General features: G+C 54.4%; 2 protein-coding genes across 8 annotated transcripts in view; one reads left to right on the forward strand and one right to left on the reverse strand.

The window, feature by feature from the left end:
• The window catches only part of napepld (N-acyl phosphatidylethanolamine phospholipase D), a 28028-nt gene extending 23073 nt beyond the window's left edge, over positions 1-4955 (forward strand). For 4 of the 5 annotated variants that reach the window (XM_079734851.1, XM_079734853.1, XM_079734849.1 and 1 more), the window contains 5 exons: positions 2-105; positions 349-514; positions 772-920; positions 1228-1342; positions 2879-4955. In XM_079734851.1, coding sequence (XP_079590977.1) covers positions 2-105; positions 349-514; positions 772-920; positions 1228-1342; positions 2879-2986 — 642 coding nt within the window. In that variant the 3' untranslated portion in view covers positions 2987-4955. The remainder of the gene's footprint in view (position 1; positions 106-348; positions 515-771; positions 921-1227; positions 1343-2878) is intronic. The other variant, XM_079734850.1, reaches the window with a different exon arrangement.
• A 365-nt stretch (positions 4956-5320) lies between these two features.
• Positions 5321-21693, reverse strand: part of LOC307074618 (proline-rich protein 5-like) — a 28470-nt gene continuing 12097 nt past the window's right edge. For all 3 annotated transcript variants that reach the window (XM_079734846.1, XM_079734847.1, XM_079734845.1), the window contains 6 exons: positions 19388-19494; positions 18421-18512; positions 17550-17690; positions 10578-10722; positions 8057-8350; positions 5321-5745 (listed from right to left, as the gene is read on the reverse strand). In XM_079734846.1, the coding sequence (XP_079590972.1) occupies positions 5474-5745; positions 8057-8350; positions 10578-10722; positions 17550-17690; positions 18421-18512; positions 19388-19494 (1051 nt within the window). In that variant the 3' untranslated portion in view covers positions 5321-5473. The remainder of the gene's footprint in view (positions 5746-8056; positions 8351-10577; positions 10723-17549; positions 17691-18420; positions 18513-19387; positions 19495-21693) is intronic.

Here is a 21693-nt window from a genome sequence, read left to right on the forward strand (position 1 = left end):
GCTGCCCCCCATAGACGCCGTGGTGATCAGCCACAACCACTACGACCACCTGGACCAGGGGACGGTGGGCGACCTCAACGCACGCTTCGGAGCAGACCTCCGCTGGTGCGTAGCGGGGAGTGACCGAGGTCTAGGTGGCTGGGGAATTAGACAGACAGACAGACAGACAGGACACATGGATCACATGGGCTAGGACATTGTACGGACCAAAACCATGAAGCAAATAAAAATAATGAATGTGCACTTACTTATACTCAATTATATTTAAGGTGCAGATAGTGATAGTCAGTGTACTACTAACCCTAGTATACTTCCAAATACAACCAAACTGGGAACCGGCTCCAACAGGTTTGTGCCACTGGGCCTGGCGGACTGGTTGGGGAAGGCGGGATGCCAGAATGTGATGGAGCTGGACTGGTGGGAGGAGAACTGTGTCCCAGGGCACCCTGACACCACCTTCGTCTGCACCCCTGCACAGCACTGGTCCAAGCGCACGGCGCTGGACACAAACCAGGTGGGTGGTGGAGGGTTAGGGTTAGGGTAGGCAGGCCTTCTAATTTACCTTCCCCAAACGCCCTGTTTTAGACGAGAGGGGCTGTCCTATCGCAGTCCGACCACGGGGGGGTCACTGAAGTCTGGGAGACGATTGGTCGGGAAGGGCTGTTTGGTTCCGCCTCATTCCTTTCCGTCTATCGGCTGGAGTCCATCAGACTCGAGCCGAGGTCGGCGGGGTAGCAAAGGGTAGATGTGTGTTAACGCCCCCCCCTCCAGGCCTTGTGGGGCAGCTGGTCCATCCTTGGCCCCCAACACCGATTCTTCTTCGCCGGCGACACCGGGTACTGCTCCTCCTTCGCCGAGATCGGACGCCGCTACGGACCCTTCGACCTCGCCGCCATCCCCATCGGCGCTTACCTGCCCAGGTACGCACGCACGCAGTACGCACGCAGACAGACAGCCAGAGACACACACACACACACACACACACACAGTCAGTTACGGTAAACACTGTGTGTGTTTCCGCTCAAGCTCTGCTCACATGTCGGCCCCCCCGGCGGGGGGCTGTGGCCTGGGGGCTCACTTCCTTTCCGTTATTTCTAACCCTAGTCAGCGTGTTGTTACTTCTGCTTCATTTGGCGATAAACAAAGCGATCTTCTGTATGTGTGACATATACACATATTAAATGTGTGTGTGTCTGTTTGTGTATGTGTGTGTGTGCGTTTGTGTAGAGATGTGATGCTGGGACAGCATGTGGACCCAGAAGAAGCGGTGCAGATCCACGAGGACGTCCGGGCAAAACACTCTGTGGCCGTCCACTGGGGAACCTTCGCACTGGCGCACGAGGTAGGTCTCCACCGGGGAACCTTCACCCTGGCGCACGAGGTAGGTCTCCACCGGGGAACCTTCACCCTGGCGCACGAGGTAGGCCTCCACCGGGGAACCTTCACCCTGGCGCACGAGGTAGACCTCCACCGGGGAACCTTGGCCCTGGCGCACGAGGTAGGCCTCCACCGGGGAACCTTGGCCCTGGTACGAGGTAGGCCTCCACCGGGGAACCTTGGCCCTGGTACGAGGTAGGTCTCCACCGGGGAACCTTCACCCTGGCGCACGAGGTAGGCCTCCACCGGGGAACCTTGGCCCTGGTACGAGGTAGGTCTCCACCGGGGAACCTTGGCCCTGGTACGAGGTAGGCCTCCACCGGGGAACCTTGGCCCTGGCGCACAAGGTAGGCCTCCACCGGGGAACCTTGGCCCTGGTACGAGGTAGGCCTCCACCGGGGAACCTTGGCCCTGGTACGAGGTAGGCCTCCACTTAACCCAATCATCAAGTGGAGCCTGATTGGTGGAGTCAAAGGACCATAGGGGTCGCTACAGCAATTAACTGATACTTTAAAGGCTCATACCTCCTCAGCCTTTTGACGTAACCCTATCTCCTCCTCCTTGTTCTCTCTATCTCCTCCTTGTCTCTCCCCATCTCCTCCTCCTCGTCTCCCCTCTATCTCCTCCTTGTCTCCTCTCTCTCCTCCTCCTCCTCCTCGTCTCCTCTCTCTCCTCCTCCTTGTCTCCTCTCTCTCCTCCTCCTCGTCTCCTCTCTCTCCTCCTCCTCCTTGTCTCCTCTATCCCCTCCTCGTCTCCTCTCTCCTCCTCCTCGTCTCCTCTCTATCTCCTCCTCGTCTCCTCTCTATCTCCTCTTCGTCTCCTCTCTCTCCTCCTCCTCCTCGTCTCCTCTATCCCCTCCTCGTCTCCTCTCTCCTCCTCCTCGTCTCCTCTATCTCCTCCTCGTCTCCTCTCTATCTCCTCGTCTCCTCTCTCTCCTCCTCCTCCTCCTCGTCTCCTCTCTCTCCTCCTCCTCCTCTCCTCTCTCTCCTTCTCCTCGTCTCCTCCTCGCCTCTATCTCCTCCTCGTCTCCTCTCCTCCTCCTCCTTGTCTCCTCTCTCTCCTCCTCCTTGCCTCTCTATCTCCTCCTCGTCTCCTCTCTCTCCTCCTCCTCCTCGTCTCCTCTCTCTCCTCCTCGTCTCCTCTCTCTCCTCTCTCCTCCTCGTCTCCTCTCTCTCTCCTCCTCGTCTCCTCTCTCTCCTCCTCCTCCTCGTCTCCTCTCCGTCTCCTCTCTCTCCTCCTCGTCTCCTCTCTATCTCCTCCTCGTCTCCGTCTCCTCTCTCTCCTCCTCGTCTCCTCTCTATCTCCTCCTCGTCTCCTCTCTCTCCTCCTCCTCCTCGTCTCCTCTCTCCCCTCCTCCTTGCCTCTCTATCTCCTCCTCGTCTCCTCTCTCCTCCTCCTCCTCCTCCTCTCTCTCCTCCTCCTCGTCTCCTCTCTCTCCTCCTCCTCCTCGTCTCCTCTCTATCTCCTCCCTGTCTCCCCTCTCTCTAACCCCTCTCTCCAGCCCTACCTGGAGCCCCCGATGCGTCTCCGCGAGGCCCTGGAGAGGAAGGGCCTGCAGCCGGGCTGCTTCTTCACCCTGCAGCACGGGGAGTCCAGGACTCTGGAGTAGAACCCTGCACCCTGGAGGAGGACCCTGCACCCTGGAGGAGGACCCTGCACCCTGGTGATCCAGGACCCTGCACCCTGGGGATCCAGGACCCTGCACCCTGGGGATCCAGGACCCTGCCCTCCAGGGAAGGAGACGCCTTTGACTGAGAGCCGAGCCAAGGAAGCAAAAACGTTCCATTGGTCATTTTGAATCAGTCACACTACTGCCGTCACCTGCGTTTAGGGCATCTGAAAACAGCTTCATCCTTTAGAAGTCAAAATTAGTTCTTTAAATGTTGATTATTTTTCATGTTCTTGGCCCTGGGACAATCTCTGAATCACGCAATCAAGATTGAGAGAGCAGGTGGTTTGTTCGGCCCAAGGAAGTATATAAATATTGACCTGACGAAAATGATACGAGAGAGATGTAGAGAGATAATTCATTTTTCTTAACCTTGAATGAAAGGTTGGTTTTGTTCAGTTGAAAGCCAAATGATCTCTTCCTGCTGATTTGTATGTAGGTCAAGGAGGAAGTGTATCAGAATGTTTTCATGATGTGGGTTTTTAAAAAAAAACAGTTAAGCCGGATATCTGGTTTCATGTGAATGAGGAAACACACTAAGTTTTGCTGTCTCGCTGGTTAACTGTGGTCTCGTATGGTGGCTCTGTTTGTGATACAGAAAAATCTGTTTCAAATTTCGTAAAAGTTGAATGTAGACACACTGGATCTCAATGTTGTACCGTGCTGCTACATGCAACCTGTTGGTTTCAGAGTAAAATATGCTGAACGTGTGTGGATGCCATTTTTGGTTGTTCACCTTCCACACTGCGATAACACTTTAATAGCTTTTTTACAGCAGCAGAAAGAATATAGAGATACAAAGTTTGGTTAAAAAACTTAAATAACGGTATTAAAATTGGCTTGAAGTCTGCAGACAAGGCGGCAGTGTCTGCAGACTTCTGTCTGCTGTTAATAAGTGACTTTAACAGAGTAGGGTTAGGTCACATTCATAAGAGGTTAGTGCAAGGCCTTTTCTATCGGTTTTCACTGGCAATATAAAACACTTCAAACAGGTCTTTCAATCTAATTCTTTATTTCTATTTTTGGATTAAAAAATATGTTCAATAAATCTATCAATATATTACAAAATTGTGAGCATGGCAAAGACATAATAGGCCATTTTGTCCCTTTGCTTTTATAAGCATCCCTTGAAGCCAAAAATAGGGACAAAATACTTGAGTTAATTATCCCCCTTCTCCCATATATATCATATAAAGATTGACATGTTAATATAAAGACCCCCACCAAGATTAATGCTTCATGACGGACAATGATTAATCTTGCTAAATAATAGTGCAAATACATCACATAATATTCTGTTTTCCCTAATGTGCCCATCAGCGGGATATACATCGTCCTATAAAAACATCTTGATGCCATTATATATTATAAAACAGTAGAATAGACTATAGTACATTATATATTATATAACAGTAGAATAGACTATAGTAAATTATATATTATATTACAGTAGAATAGACTTTAGTATATTATAGACCTGGTTTACCATTATATATTATATAACAGAATACACTATAGTACATTATATATCAGTAGAATAGACTATAATACATTATATATTATAAAATAGAATAGACTATAGTACATTATATATTATATAACAGTAGAATAGACAATAGTAAATTATATATTATATATCAGTAGAATAGACTATAGTACATTATAGACCTGGTTTACCACTATATATTATATAACAGTACAATAAACTATAGTACATTATAGACCTGGTTTACCATTATATAACAGTAGAATAGACTATAGTACATTATAGACCTGGTTTAGTCTCTGGCACTAATCTTTATGTCGGCTACATGTCGAAATACAGGAAGGAAGCTTGCTGCCCTCTAGTGGTGGAGACCACAAAATGAAACTTAAGGTGATGAGTTACCGTTAATAACGTCACATTATAGAGCAAAAATTATTTGCCCCATCCCTCCAAATAATCCTGAGCTTGTGTGTGTGTGTGTGTGTGTGTGTGTGTGTGTGTGTGTGTGTGTGTGTGTGTGTGTGTGTGTGTGTTGTGTGTGTGTGTTCCTGTGTGTGCCTGTGTGTTCCTGTGTGTGTCTGTGTTCCTGTGCGTATCTGTGTGTGTCTGTGCCCTCTTGTGTGTGTGTCTATGTGCGTGTCTGTGTCTGTGTGTCTGTCTCTGTGTGTGTGTGTGTGTGTGTGTGTGTGTGTGTGTATGTCTGTGTGTGAATGTGTGCCTGTGTGTCTGTGTGTGTATGTGTGTGTGCCTGTGTGTGTGTGTGTGTGTGTGTGCCTGTGTTTGTCTGTGTGTGTGTGTGTGTGCCTGTGTTTGTCTGTGTGTGTGTGTGTGTGCCCCTGTGTGTCTGTCTGTGTGTGTATGTGTGTGTGTGTCTCTTTGTGTCTGTCTGTGTGTGTGATTGTGTGTGTGTGTGTGTGTGTGTGTGTGTGTGTGTGTGTGTGTCACACCACACCCTGGCTGCCGCTGTCTCTGCTGTAGGTGGAGCGTCGGCGGGCGGAGAAGTCCAGGAAGATCCCCCCCCCCTCCGACTCTGAGCCGAGGGGGGGGGTGGGGGGGAGTCGCACCCTGCAGCAGGAGGAGGAGGAGAAGGAGGAGGAGGAGGAGCCCAGGGAGGAGCCTGTCTGGCAGGGGGAGGGGGCGGGGCCCTGGAGGTCGTCCCCGTGGGTTGCTTCGGAGCTCCGCCTCCCCAAGCTCCCGCCCAATGACAGGGAACCTGAAAGCAGATGTGGTTTAGGGGACGTCTCCTGCTGCAGGGATCCCTGACGATTTGTTGATGGAGAATGCTGAATTTGACAGCAGCATTCAGCATTCCTCATTGCATCTCTACAGGATATCGATGACCGTTTGATTACTCCTCCCATCATTATGATCGTTAAGTTAGGAATCAATACAACTGCAGTGAACCCTGTAATTAAAGAAGAGTTCAATAATCGTACACTCAGGATTCCCGCAACTAAATGATTCAGAGAAATGCCTGACAACCGTGTTCCCACATTGAGTTAGGAACGTGACCGGATGATGGAGCCGTAACGCGGCGGTCTCGTTATGGAGCCGTAACGCGGCGGTCTAGTTATGGAGCCGTAACGCGGCGGTCTTGTTATGATAGAGCCGTAACGCGGCGGCTTCGTTATGATGGAGCCGTAACGCGGCGGTCTCATTATGGAGCCGTAACGCGGCAGTCTCGTTATGATGGAGCCGTAACGCGGCGGCTTCGTTATGATGGAGCCGTAACGCGGCGGTGTCGTTATGAAGCCGTAACGCGGCGGTCTCGTTGTGGAGCCATAACGCGGCGGTCTCGTTATGATGGAGCCGTAACGCGGCGGTCTCGTTATGATGGAGCCGTAACGCGGCGGTCTCGTTATGGAGCCGTAACGCGGCGGTCTCGTTATGGAGCCGTAACGCGGCGGTCTCGTTATGATGGAGCCGTAACGCGGCGGTCTCGTTATGGAGCCGTAACGCGGCGGTCTCGTTATGGAGCCGTAACGCGGCGGTCTCGTTATGATGGAGCCGTAACGCGGCGGTCTCGTTATGGAGCCGTAACGCGGCGGTCTCGTTATGATGGAGCCGTAACGCGGCGGTCTCGTTATGGAGCCGTAACGCGGCGGTCTCGTTATGGAGCCGTAACGCGGCGGTCTCGTTATGATGGAGCTGTAACGCGGCGGTCTCGTTATGATGGAGCCGTAACCAGTGTTGGGAAAGTTCACTTTCTTCGTGAACTAGTTCAAAGTTCAGTTCACAAATTTTAAAATGAACTAGTTCAGTTAAACGTTCATAATTCAAAATTTTTAACTAAGTTCACAGTTCCAAAAAATGAACTAGTTCATAGTTCTTTTTTTCAATATGTTGCTGTGAGCTTTTCGTTCTTCCGGTATTTTGAACATTGAGCCCCCTTTGTGGTTTGTCTAGGATGATATAGAGTGGTTGAATCAAGTATCGTTGCGAAATACAGTTTCTATCGTGTTTTATTGCACATTAAGCGCATTTTGTAAATCCCATTGATTTCTGTTGGAAGACTCATTGCTCGTTGGCGGAAACGGAAAGGGGGGGTGTTCACGTTTGATTGTAGTCTTTTCGCTCGGTTCTAGCCCTACTGATGAGACGGAGAACCAAGCGAAAAGACTACAACCAAACGTGAACAGCCCCCCTTTCCGTTTCCGGCCAACAAGCAATGATTCTAGGAGGTATTCTACTCCGCTGAGCTATGAGCCAGAGAGCTAACGTTATGGATTGTACATATTTATAATTCGAAATTCGTCTGAGCCTTTATACCACAAATACTCTAGGGTCTATAGCATATAACCGCATTGTCTGATTACAGTTTAATTCATTTTCCACAATTTAACAGCTCTCGTTTTGAGGAATAATCACCGCGCCATTCGTTTCAATGGGAATCGCGCTGGTCTATACTTTCAAAATAAATTGTACATATTTATAATTTGAAATTCGTCCCAGCCTTTATATGACAGATACTATAGGGTCTGTAGCATATAACCACCTTTTCTGATTACAGTTTAATGTAACAGTAAGCTGGCAACACCTCAACTGCAAATGAACCGCACGGAGATTACCATGGCAACCGGTCAAACAACACGGCGATCTGCTCGCGCATCCACCGTGTTGATTAACAAATAACCCCCCCATATCGAACGAAGTTAAACCGAGTGAGCAGACACCAGAATGAACGAGTTCACAGTAACGTTCATCAGGCAGTAATACAGTACGTTCAGTTAGCGTTATATGAACGTTCACCCAAAATATGAACGAGTTATGAACTTTCGTTCAGTGAACGCGTTCAGGCACAACACTGGCCGTAACGCGGCGGTCTCGTTATGATGGAGCCGTAACGCGGCGGTCTCGTTATGATGGCGCCGTAACGCGGCGGTCTCGTTATGATGGAGCCGTAACGCGGCGGTCTCGTTATGATGGCGCCGTAACGCGGCGGTCTCGTTATTAAGCCGTAACGCGGCGGTCTCGTTATGATGGAGCCGTAACGCGGCGGTCTCGTCCGTACGTCTGGGGTCTACCTGGCCGTCCGTGCGCTGGGGCAGGCAGCTCGTCGTATGAGGCACACTTGCTGGTTTGGTTGCTGGTTCTACTGCCAGTGGCATTGCCCGTGGGTTCGGGCGGGGCGCTGCATTCCTCCAAGCAGGAAGTCATCTCACAGACGGAGTGGCGGCGGACAGCGGCGGGGCCAGCGGGGGGGTCCACGTCCTGCTCCACCACGGGGGGCAGCAGCGGCACGTTGTAGCTCTGGGAGCGAACCACCGGGCTCTTGGCCCCGGGGGGGCCACCGGGCATACGACGCCTTATGTGCTTATCTGGGGGGAGGGGGAGAGAGAGGGAGGAGGGAGGGAGGGGGGAGGGAGGGAGGGGAGGGGGAGAGAGAGGGAGGGGAGGAGAGGGAGGGGGGAGGGAGGGGAGCGAGGGGGGGGGGGGGAGAGAGGGAGGAAGGGGGGAGGGAGGGACATGTCATTGACCTCCATATGCAGAAGACAATGCTTTTATCCAAATTTAAGAAACTACAAAAAGATTCTAAATCTGTCCAACTGTTCGTAAATAAACGGCGAGGCAGAGCGAAGGAATCCACGGGGGGGGGGGGTATTTCATCAAAGTCGCCAACTATGGCGGCGCTTAGTTGATTAAGCCCAGTTAGAATTATCGCCAACTTCCACTTGAGACTAAAGTCATTCCATCAACCCAGTTCAGCCGCGCCTTGCCCAGGTTAGTTCAAACCAGGCTAACGTTATCTTGGATTACGCGCGCTCACAAGATGTAACCAGCCCAGAACCGTGAATGTCGATTCATGGATTAAATGTTCGAAAAGGACCGAGCGGGATCTTTTCCAGCGGCTAACTGAAGCTGCTTGTGGAGGTCTATGAGGAGTACAAGCATATAATAACTCAGAAAGGGAACACAGTAACCATTACTAAAAAAAGGGAGGCCGCCTGGCAAAAAAATCGCCGATCTGTTCAATGCGTAAGTAGGGTGAGCGTTACATATTTTAATTGAATATTGACAATGGTTTTGTAACCATTGGGAGATATTCTCGAGGTAATGTATCGGATTTGCACCCGGTCGCCGGGGTTCCATCCCCACGCAATTAGTCATTTAGGAAGGATTACTGGAGAAACCAAAGAACTTTTCACGCAATTTATTTTCCATTTCTTTGAAGAGATAGGCCTAGTAAATGCAGCAAGAAAAAGATATTCTAAATTGACTAACAATAGTATTTATCTCAACAGAGGTGGTCTCGGATGCCTTCTTTAACACCTGAGCACCCATATCAACCGGCTCTTCGTCTATAAAGGGCCATGCCATTCTTGCAGATGTTTGTTTGCTCTAACAGGGACATAAGTGGTGCTGCTTATATACCCTCGTCCTCTTTGAAGACCCATCCTACCAAAAAATTCCTACATTAAATTCAAATATTAATAAACTCACCTGAATGGAATTTCAGTGGCTGACAATTACCCATGCAGCAGTGTCTTCTATCAGTGAAAGACCTCATTAATATTAATATTAACATTAATATTAACATTGACTTTACCAGGGGTTTTTGCAAGTTGTATTTGGGTTATGGGGAAATTGTTATGAGACATATTTATTATATAAAAAAACATTTCTTAGGCCTATTTTCGGCCAAAAATAAGCCAATGCCAAGAATTCAATGACGTACTCAGGACGCAAACTCAACCAACTGAGGGTTCCCGATTACGGTAGAATACATCGATTTGTATAAAAATGTGTTGAGGAAAAAACCAAGGTAACAATGCAATTCATTTAATTATTTTGTGTGCAATCATTTAATTTTAGATAAAATCTTAGACGAAAATATATGTTGCTTTAACTTCATATATGTACATTTGACCGATTGCGGTCTTTCACTTGACAAACTCGTGAGGACTAAGCTTGGCGGAACCTTCTGACTTGTTGTGCTGACCGTCACTTGTGTCCGACAGCAGTACTTCTCTGAAACATCGCTCAAGTAAGCCTGACAGTTAGCCTGTCAGTTCATTTGGTCGGATACGTTGCCATGGTTACTTAGCGGAGATCCCTCAAGTCACGTTAATGGAACGGAACTCAAACTGAAAGTAGCGAGGCTAAGCAATATAAGGCCGGCTTTGCGTTTAGCTTGGTTGATAGAATACCCCTCTAGTCAACATTTATTTAAAGGTCCCATGGCATGCCACCAGGTGTGAGTGCGATTAGCCCTTACAAGCCGTTTTGAAATCCGGTCACAAGTGGGCGTGTCCACCTAGACGTACGCTGGATAGATCAGTCTACCAGCTGACACAGTGGGCCGTAGCAAACTATCATCTATCCGTCACACATCTAGGTGGACACGCCCACTTATGATGTCATAAGAGACCGATTTTTAAAACATTTTGTAACAGCTAATCCCACTCACACCTGGTGGCATGTCATGGGACATTTAAATCAGTGCACCACACCGACAGTTAGAGATTTAACACATAAACAAAGTGCATTCTGATTCTACACCAAATTGAACAGCAACAACAACAACCTCCACAGACCCGGTCTTACCCAGAATGCAGCAGGAGTACTGCTGTGCGTTGCCCTGGTCGGCGGAGAACAGGCCGTGCGTCCCCAGGTAGGGAGAGACGGCCTTCTGGATCAGAGCCTCCAGACCCAGGTAAGAGTCTGTCACCCCCCTAGCCTCATGGACCCCCTGATCCAGACACAGACGGGCACAGAGACAGGGCAGACAGACAGGCAGACAGACAGGCAGACAGACGGGCACAGAGACAGGGCAGACAGACAGGCAGACAGACGGACACAGAGATAGGGCAGACAGACAGACGGGCAGACAGACGGGCAGACAGACAGGCACAGAGAGGGCAGGCAGACAGACGGGCACAGAGACAGGGCAGACAGACAGGCAGACAGACGGACACAGAGATAGGGCAGACAGGCAGACAGACGGGCACAGAGACAAGGCAGACAGACGGACACAGAGATAGGGCAGACAGACAGACGGGCACAGAGACAGGGCAGACAGACGGGCACAGAGATAGGGCAGACAGACAGGCAGACAGACGGGCACAGAGACAGGGCAGACAGACAGGCACAGAGACAGGGCAGACAGACGGGCACAGAGACAGGGCAGACAGACAGGCAGACAGACAGACAGGCAAACAGACAGGCACAGAGACAGGGCAGACAGACGGGCACAGAGATAGGGCAGACAGACGGGCACAGAGACAGGGCTGACAGACAGACGGGCAGACAGATGGGCACAGAGACAGGGCAGACAGACAGGCAGACAAACAGGCAGACAGACGGGCACAGAGAAAGGGGAAACAGACAGGCAGACAGACAGGCACAGAGACAGGGCAGAAAGACAGACGGGCAGACAGACAGGCAGACAGACAGGCATAGAGACAGGGCAGACAAACAGGCAGACAGACGGGCACAGAGACAGGGCAGACAGACAGACGGGGAGACAGACGGGCACAGAGACAGGGCAGACAGACAGGCAGAGAGGTTAAGGGGAGGCAGACAGAAAGACAGACAAATGGGCAGTAAACATTAAAATATGAACCTGTAAGTGTTTGTAATTTGTACTCCAGCCAAGATGCAAACACCTTAAAGATGGTAAATGACGGTACACATACGAGAGTTTATAGCTAACGATATCCTTATGAAGTCGCACCACACAGGTATATCAGTAGGGGGCGCCGTCAGGCCATTTGTATGTTCTCAAGTAAAGCATTCAATGAGCCTCTTCCTCAGGGCGGGGGCACTGGGGCCGCAACCACATGAAGACAGACGAATGGGCAGTAACCATTAACCATGAACACACAGGGAGGGGGGTTACTGGGAGCCGCAACCACATGAGCACATGTGGACTGGGGGAGGAGCTCACACACACACACACACACACACACACACACACACTGCACTGAGTCACTGGTGAGTCCATCCTGTCCATCTGCTGCTTTATACACAACTCCCACTGTGCGTGGTGCGTGGTGCGTGCGTGGGTGCGTGCGTGGTGCGTGTGTGGTGCGTGCGTGCGTGGTGCGTGGTGCGTGCGTGTGTGCGTGCGTGCGTGGTGCGTGCGTGTGTGCGTGCGTGGTGCGTGCGTGGTGTGTGCGTGGTGCGTGGTGCGTGCGTGGTGCGTGCGTGGTGCGTGGTGCGTGCGTGGTGCGTGCGTGGTGCATGGTGCGTGGTGCGTGGTGCGTGGTGCGTGCGTGGTGCGTGCGTGGTGCGTGGTGCGTGGTGCGTGGTGCGTGGGTGGTGCGTGCGTGGTGCGTGGTGCGTGGTGCGTGGTGCGTGGTGCGTGGTGCGTGCGTGGTGCGTGGTGCGTGGTGCGTGCGTGGTGCGTGCGTGGTGCGTGCGTGGTGCGTGCGTGGTGCGTGGTGCGTGCGTGGTGCGTGGTGCGTGGTGCGTGGTGCGTGGTGCGTGGTGCGTGGTGCGTGGTGCGTGCGTGGTGCGTGGTGCGTGGTGCGTGGGTGGTGCGTGCGTGGTGCGTGGTGCGTGGTGCGTGGTGCGTGGTGCGTGGTGCGTGCGTGGTGCGTGGTGCGTGGTGCGTGGTGCGTGCGTGGTGCGTGCGTGGTGCGTGGTGCGTGGTGCGTGCGTGGTGCGTGCGTGGTGCGTGCGTGGTGCGTGCGTGGTGCGTGCGTGGTGCGTGGTGCGTGCGTGGTGCGTGCGTGGTGCGTGGTGCGTGGTGCGTGCGTGGTGCGTGCGTGGTGCGTGCGTGGTGCGTGGTGCGTGCGTGGTGCGTGGTGCGTACGTGGTGCGTGGTGCGTGGTGCGTGGTGCGTGGTGCGTGGTGCGTGGTGCGTGCGTGGTGCGTGGTGCGTGCGTGGTGCGTGGTGCGTGGTGCGTGGTGCGTGGTGCGTGCGTGGTGCGTGGTGCGTGCGTGGTGCGTGCGTGGTGCGTGCGTGGTGCGTGCGTGGTGCGTGCGTGGTGCGTGCGTGGTGCGTGCGTGGTGCGTGCGTGGTGCGTGCGTGGTGCGTGGTGCGTGCGTGGTGCGTGCGTGGTGCGTGCGTGGTGCGTGGTGCGTGCGTGGTGCGTGGTGCGTGGTGCGTGCGTGGTGCGTGGTGCGTGCGTGGTGCGTGGTGCGTGGTGCGTGGTGCGTGGTGCGTGCGTGGTGCGTGCGTGGTGCGTGGTGCGTGGTGCGTGCGTGGTGCGTGGTGCGTGGTGCGTGCGTGGTGCGTGCGTGGTGCGTGGTGCGTGCGTGGTGCGTGGTGCGTGGTGCGTGCGTGGTGCGTGCGTGGTGCGTGGTGCGTGGTGCGTGCGTGGTGCGTGGTGCGTGGTGCGTGGTGCGTGGTGCGTGGTGCGTGCGTGGTGCGTGCGTGGTGCGTGGTGCGTGGTGCGTGCGTGGTGCGTGGTGCGTGCGTGGTGCGTGGTGCGTGGTGCGTGGTGCGTGGTGTGGCGTGGTGCGTGCGTGGTGCGTGGTGCGTGGTGCGTGCGTGGTGCGTGGTGCGTGCGTGGTGCATGGTGCGTGGTGCGTGGTGCGTGCGTGGTGCGTGCGTGGTGCGTGGTGCGTGCGTGGTGCGTGGTGCGTGGTGCGTGGTGCGTGCGTGGTGCGTGGTGCGTGCGTGGTGCGTGCGTGGTGCGTGTGTGGTGCGTGCGTGGTGCGTGGTGCGTGCGTGGTGCGTGCGTGGTGTGTGGTGTGTGCGTGGTGCGTGGTGCGTGGTGCGTGCGTGGTGCGTGGTGCGTGGTGCGTGGTGCGTGCGTGGTGCGTGCGTGGTGCGTGGTGCGTGCGTGGTGCGTGCGTGGTGTGTGGTGTGTGCGTGGTGCGTGGTGCGTGGTGCGTGGTGCGTGCGTGGTGCGTGGTGCGTGCGTGGTGCGTGGTGCGTGGTGCGTGCGTGGTGCGTGCGTGGTGCGTGGTGCGTGCGTGGTGCGTGCGTGGTGCGTGCGTGGTGCGTGGTGCGTGCGTGGTGCGTGCGTGGTGCGTGCGTGGTGCGTGCGTGGTGCGTGGTGCGTGCGTGGTGCGTGGTGCGTGGTGCGTGGTGCGTGCGTGGTGCGTGGTGCGTGCGTGGTGCGTGCGTGGTGCGTGCGTGGTGCGTGGTGCGTGGTGCGTGGTGCGTGGTGCGTGCGTGGTGCGTGGTGCGTGCGTGGTGCGTGCGTGGTGCGTGCGTGGTGCGTGCGTGGTGCGTGCGTGGTGCGTGGTGCGTGCGTGGTGCGTGCGTGGTGCGTGCGTGGTGCGTGCGTGGTGCGTGCGTGGTGCGTGCGTGGTGCGTGGTGCGTGCGTGGTGCGTGCGTGGTGCGTGCGTGGTGCGTGGTGCGTGCGTGGTGCGTGGTGCGTGCGTGGTGCGTGGTGCGTGGTGCGTGCGTGGTGCGTGGTGCGTGCGTGGTGCGTGGTGCGTGGTGCGTGGTGCGTGCGTGGTGCGTGCGTGGTGCGTGGTGCGTGGTGCGTGGTGCGTGGTGCGTGCGTGGTGCGTGGTGCGTGGTGCGTGGTGCGTGCGTGGTGCGTGCGTGGTGCGTGGTGCGTGGTGCGTGGTGCGTGGTGCGTGCGTGGTGCGTGCGTGGTGCGTGGTGCGTGGTGCGTGGTGCGTGCGTGGTGCGTGGTGCGTGGTGCGTGCGTGGTGCGTGGTGCGTGGTGCGTGGTGCGTGGTGCGTGCGTGGTGCGTGGTGCGTGGTGCGTGCGTGGTGCGTGCGTGGTGCGTGGTGCGTGCGTGGTGCGTGCGTGGTGCGTGCGTGGTGCGTGGTGCGTGCGTGGTGCGTGCGTGGTGCGTGGTGCGTGCGTGGTGCGTGCGTGGTGCGTGCGTGGTGCGTGCGTGGTGCGTGCGTGGTGCGTGGTGCGTGGTGCGTGCGTGGTGCGTGCGTGGTGCGTGGTGCGTGCGTGGTGCGTGCGTGGTGCGTGCGTGGTGCGTGCGTGGTGCGTGCGTGGTGCGTGGTGCGTGCGTGGTGCGTGCGTGGTGCGTGCGTGGTGCGTGCGTGGTGCGTGCGTGGTGCGTGCGTGGTGCGTGGTGCGTGCGTGGTGCGTGCGTGGTGCGTGCGTGGTGCGTGGTGCGTGCGTGGTGCGTGGTGCGTGGTGCGTGCGTGGTGCGTGGTGCGTGCGTGGTGCGTGGTGCGTGGTGCGTGGTGCGTGGTGCGTGCGTGGTGCGTGCGTGGTGCGTGGTGCGTGGTGCGTGCGTGGTGCGTGGTGCGTGGTGCGTGCGTGGTGCGTGCGTGGTGCGTGGTGCGTGGTGCGTGCGTGGTGCGTGGTGCGTGGTGCGTGCGTGGTGCGTGCGTGGTGCGTGGTGCGTGGTGCGTGGTGCGTGCGTGGTGCGTGGTGCGTGCGTGGTGCGTGGTGCGTGGTGCGTGGTGCGTGGTGCGTGCGTGGTGCGTGCGTGGTGCGTGGTGCGTGGTGCGTGCGTGGTGCGTGGTGCGTGCGTGGTGCGTGGTGCGTGGTGCGTGGTGCGTGGTGTGGCGTGGTGCGTGCGTGGTGCGTGGTGCGTGGTGCGTGGTGCGTGCGTGGTGCGTGGTGCGTGCGTGGTGCATGGTGCGTGGTGCGTGGTGCGTGCGTGGTGCGTGCGTGGTGCGTGGTGCGTGCGTGGTGCGTGCGTGGTGCGTGCGTGGTGCGTGGTGCGTGGTGCGTGGTGCGTGCGTGGTGCGTGGTGCGTGCGTGGTGCGTGCGTGGTGCGTGCGTGGTGCGTGCGTGGTGCGTGGTGCGTGCGTGGTGCGTGCGTGGTGTGTGGTGTGTGCGTGGTGCGTGGTGCGTGGTGCGTGCGTGGTGCGTGGTGCGTGGTGCGTGGTGCGTGCGTGGTGCGTGCGTGGTGCGTGGTGCGTGCGTGGTGCGTGCGTGGTGTGTGGTGTGTGCGTGGTGCGTGGTGCGTGGTGCGTGGTGCGTGCGTGGTGCGTGGTGCGTGCGTGGTGCGTGGTGCGTGGTGCGTGCGTGGTGCGTGCGTGGTGCGTGGTGCGTGCGTGGTGCGTGCGTGGTGCGTGCGTGGTGCGTGGTGCGTGCGTGGTGCGTGCGTGGTGCGTGCGTGGTGCGTGCGTGGTGCGTGCGTGGTGCGTGGTGCGTGCGTGGTGCGTGGTGCGTGGTGCGTGGTGCGTGCGTGGTGCGTGGTGCGTGCGTGGTGCGTGCGTGGTGCGTGCGTGGTGCGTGGTGCGTGGTGCGTGGTGCGTGGTGCGTGCGTGGTGCGTGGTGCGTGCGTGGTGCGTGCGTGGTGCGTGCGTGGTGCGTGCGTGGTGCGTGCGTGGTGCGTGGTGCGTGCGTGGTGCGTGCGTGGTGCGTGCGTGGTGCGTGCGTGGTGCGTGCGTGGTGCGTGGTGCGTGCGTGGTGCGTGCGTGGTGCGTGGTGCGTGCGTGGTGCGTGGTGCGTGCGTGGTGCGTGGTGCGTGGTGCGTGCGTGGTGCGTGGTGCGTGCGTGGTGCGTGGTGCGTGGTGCGTGGTGCGTGCGTGGTGCGTGCGTGGTGCGTGGTGCGTGGTGCGTGCGTGGTGCGTGGTGCGTGGTGCGTGCGTGGTGCGTGGTGCGTGGTGCGTGGTGCGTGCGTGGTGCGTGCGTGGTGCGTGGTGCGTGGTGCGTGGTGCGTGGTGCGTGCGTGGTGCGTGCGTGGTGCGTGGTGCGTGGTGCGTGGTGCGTGCGTGGTGCGTGGTGCGTGGTGCGTGCGTGGTGCGTGCGTGGTGCGTGGTGCGTGCGTGGTGCGTGCGTGGTGCGTGCGTGGTGCGTGGTGCGTGCGTGGTGCGTGCGTGGTGCGTGGTGCGTGCGTGGTGCGTGCGTGGTGCGTGCGTGGTGCGTGCGTGGTGCGTGCGTGGTGCGTGGTGCGTGGTGCGTGCGTGGTGCGTGCGTGGTGCGTGGTGCGTGCGTGGTGCGTGCGTGGTGCGTGCGTGGTGCGTGCGTGGTGCGTGGTGCGTGCGTGGTGCGTGCGTGGTGCGTGCGTGGTGCGTGCGTGGTGCGTGCGTGGTGCGTGCGTGGTGCGTGGTGCGTGCGTGGTGCGTGCGTGGTGCGTGCGTGGTGCGTGGTGCGTGCGTGGTGCGTGGTGCGTGCGTGGTGCGTGGTGCGTGCGTGGTGCGTGGTGCGTGGTGCGTGGTGCGTGGTGCGTGGTGCGTGCGTGGTGCGTGCGTGGTGCGTGGTGCGTGGTGCGTGCGTGGTGCGTGGTGCGTGGTGCGTGCGTGGTGCGTGCGTGGTGCGTGGTGCGTGGTGCGTGGTGCGTGGTGCGTGGTGCGTGGTGCGTGCGTGGTGCGTGGTGCGTGGTGCGTGCGTGGTGCGTGGTGCGTGGTGCGTGGTGCGTGGTGCGTGGTGCGTGGTGCGTGGTGCGTGCGTGGTGCGTGCGTGGTGCGTGGTGCGTGGTGCGTGCGTGGTGCGTGCGTGGTGCGTGGTGCGTGCGTGGTGCGTGCGTGATGCGTGCGTGGTGCGTGGTGCGTGCGTGGTGCGTGGTGCGTGGTGCGTGCGTGGTGCGTGCGTGGTGCGTGCGTGGTGCGTGCGTGGTGCGTGCGTGGTGCGTGGTGCGTGCGTGGTGCGTGCGTGGTGCGTGGTGCGTGCGTGGTGCGTGGTGCGTGGTGCGTGGTGCGTGCGTGGTGCGTGCGTGGTGCGTGCGTGGTGCGTGCGTGGTGCCTGAACCTGCAGTATGAGCAGCATCTGGGTGATGGAGGGGGGCACTCGGGCACGGGGCCGGCCCAGCGCCTCGTCCAGCTTCAGGTTCAGCGTGATGACGTTCCTGAAGTGGATCAGAGCCAGCTGCCGCACGGAGGGCTCCTTACCCTGCACACACACACACACACAGTCAACACACGCACACGCACGCACCACGCACGCACCACGCACGCACCACGCACGGACACACACAAATACACACCCACACACACAGACACACACACATGCACACACACACAAACACAACCAAACCACACACACGCAACACAGGAAAATCAAAACACATACAAGAAACAAAATGCAGACGCCACAAATGCAGAAGTAAAACACATAAACACACATTAAAAATATAGTAATAGTATTGAAGAGATGTAGTAGTGAGTAACATTAAGAGGTGTAGTAGTGAGTAACATTAAGAGGTGTAGTAATGAGTAACATTAAAGAGGTGCAGTAGTGAGTAACATTAAGAGGTGTAGTAGTGAGTAACATTAAGAGGTGTAGTAGTGAGTAACATTAAAGAGGTGTAGTAGTGAGTAACATTAAAGAGGTGTAGTAGTGAGTAACATTAAGAGGTGTAGTAGTGAGTAACATTGAGAGGTATAGTAGTGAGTAACATTAAAGAGGTGTAGTAGTGAGTAACATTAAGAGGTGTAGTAGTGAGTAACATTAGGAGGTGTAGTAGTGAGTAACATTAAAGAGGTGTAGTAGTGAGTAACATTAAGAGGTGTAGTAGTGAGTAACACTAAGAAGTGTAGTAGTGAGTAACATTAAGAGGTGTAGTAGTGAGTAACATTAAGAGTTAGTTAGTAGTGGTGCTGAGGTACTGGTCCATGCAGACCTGCACTGGGTAGAAGATGGCCTGCAGCATCGAAAGGACATCGCAGAAGAAGAAATCCCAGGTCTCAGCCAGAGAGTCCAGGAGTTTCTGACCTATTGCAGCACATCAGGATATCCAAAGGGCAACATCACAAGGTGTTGTTGCGCTAAACAGCATGCATGAGCAGGTAGGGTTCAGACACCTCGCTGATCTGCTCAAACAGCCTGGCCCCTACTCTATCCAAGGCAGGGTAAGAAACAAATATCATATTGCATACATCGCATTTGTCCATAAAAGCTGACTCATATCACGAGGTGCGCCTTACTAAACGCTAATCTTTGCAGAATCAGGTTTGAGAGGACGGACCGACTAACACACCCGGCCAACAGCAGATTGAAAAGATTCATAACAGACTCACAGTCAGACCAGGGGGCTGCATCACACCCGCGCCGAAACACTCCAGCCTCAGGGAGGTTAGGGTTAGAGTTAGCTAAGGGTTAGCTAACTCTAACCCTAACCCAGCCTCAGGGAGGTTAGCTGGGTTAGGGTTAGAGTTAGCTAACCCTAACTCTAACCCTAGCCTTCCTGAGGCTGGGTTAGGGTTATGGTTAACTAACCCTTAGCTAACCCTAACCCTAACCCTTACCCTAACCCAGCCTCAGGGAGGTTAGGGTTAGAGTTAGGGTTAGCTAACTTTAACCCTAACCCTAACCCAGCCTCAGGGACGTTATGGTTAGGGTTAGGGTTAGGGTAAGCTAACCCTAACCCTAACCCTAACCCTAACCCAGCCTCAGGGAGGTTATGGTTAGGGTTAGCTCCAATTAAGTACAAAGCAACGCAACACGTTTCATAAGTACTCCACCACAACAGAGTATCAGCGGTTCAGTGTGGAGCCCTACAAGACCAAACAGCAACTTACCCTGTGTGTGTGTGTGTGGTGTATGTGTGTGTGTGTGTGTGTGGTGTGTGTGTGTGTGTGTGTGTGTACCTTCATAGAAGCGGATCTTGTCTCTAAGGATGACCATGCCTTTGGTCATCAGCTGGTTCTGAAGGTACTCAGTGAAGAACGAGCCCAGTTCTGTCTTCAGCAGCTGCCTGGAACGAACAAACACACACACACACGCCCATACACACACACGCGCCCACACACACACACGCACGCATGTGTATGTGTGCACACACGCACACACGCACACACACACACACACTAATAACTACAAGTCCAAAACGCACACAAGCACACATTGGAGTAATATATATTGAATATATATATATATATATATATATAAATATATAATGAACAGCTCCTTTATTCCCGCCAAATGAGGCAGAGATAACGGGACACAGGAAGCCAGAACACACGCGTTAGCAACCACAGACAGCACCCGAACCCGGAGGCCGTAACCACGGTGAAGACTGATTGGTCGCTCTCTCTACGACCAAACCATCCGTCACGGTGTTGATAAGAAGCACGATGTGTGGCCATCCCCGAGGGCGGGCACCACGGTAACGGGGCAACAGCGCGTCTCCTGGACAGGCCAGGCCATACTAACCAGGCCATACTAACCAGGCCACACTAACCAGGCCATACTAACCAGGCCACACTAACCAGGCCACACTAACCAGGCCACACTAACCAGGCCATACTAACCAGGCCACACTAACCAGGCCACACTAACCAGGCCACACTAACCAGGCCATACTTACCAGGCCACACTAACCAGGCCACACTAACCAGGCCACACTAGACTGATTCGAGGGATGTCTGACCCTCAACCAACTAACCCAGGTTGGTTATAGGGCAGAGGGAGATGAACTGTTCCTGACTCACTTCAGATTCCCTGTGAGCTTCGCCCACAATGACGACAAAGTAGAAGTCATGTGACTTTCACAGGTTATGATTAGGTAGCAGGTGTGAACAACACACACTGCAACGTCTATCAACAGCATCAAGTTTACCTGACAAGGAATTGTTTGGATTCCTGTTTGTACCTTTACGGTATTTAGAATGGCTTCATGTTGTAGTATTAGAAGCTAGTGCTATGAAACCCATCCAGTGACCCCTGCAGCATCAGACGCTGCCATCATCCAACCTTTAATTAGAATAGTTAACTAGAGGCGTGTCTTCGTCCCAGTGAACATGATCCATTTAAAGTACAAAAAAAGGAATCAATGAAAAAACACATCACCCAATTGTTCCAGTGTAAAGTCACAGTGAACTAGTCTTGGAAAGCAACAGCAGTTCATTTTGAGCCATTGGTGTCAAGACTTTAGTGGGGGTCATGTTTATGGCAGCATGTAATTGTTGAAACCTGCCATCAGGGCTCCAGAAATCACTATAATTTAGCACCATTTTCGCCCAAAATACAGCTTTAACAATCAGTGAGCAAGACGGCGAACGGGCAGGGAGAACATCAGCAGTCAGCATCAGTGATTTGGTAAACAATAGTATACATTATATTTAAACAATAGTATACCATACATTATAATTAAACAATAGTATACTATACATTATAATTAAACAATAGTATACATTATAATTAAACAATAGTATACCATACATTATAATTAAACAATAGTATACTATACATTATAATTAAACAATAGTATACTATTAATTATAATTAAACAATAGTATACTATACATTAGAATTACACAATAGCATACTATACATTAGAATTACACAATAGTAAACTATACATTTTAATTAAACAATAGTATACTATTAATTATAATTAAACAATAGTATACTATACATTATTATTACACAATAGTATACTATAAATTATAATTAAACAATAGTATACTATACATTAGAATTAGTGCTGTCAAGTGAATAAAATATTTAATCGCGATTAACCGCGTTAATGTCATAGTTAATTCGCGATTAATCACACATTTTTATCTATTCTAAATATCCCTTGATTTCGTGCTGCTAGCCTTTAAGTGAGATCAGAGAGTGTTGAGAAGGACAGTAATAAAATATCCTTGGTAAGATGGATATAAGAAGAGAGACCCGCAGTGAGTTCAACCCGGTCCACTTGACATCGGGTAGGTGCATGAAAGTGTTAGGCCTACCGTAAAACTTCAATAGCCCGGGCTTTTATTTGTTTCAATCACTGAACTTTCGAACAAAACTCTTGCTCAGCAAAGATGGGAAATACAATAACATTGATTATTTGAACCAGTATGAATATTCCTACTGTACGTAGGCCTATACACATTACCAGGCTATCGAATAACGCCTACACACACACACACACACACACACACACACACGGTGGCGGAGTGGT

Source organism: Pollachius pollachius, assembly GCF_949987615.1.
Source record: "Pollachius pollachius genome assembly, chromosome: 4".
Lineage (NCBI taxonomy): Eukaryota > Metazoa > Chordata > Actinopteri > Gadiformes > Gadidae > Pollachius > Pollachius pollachius.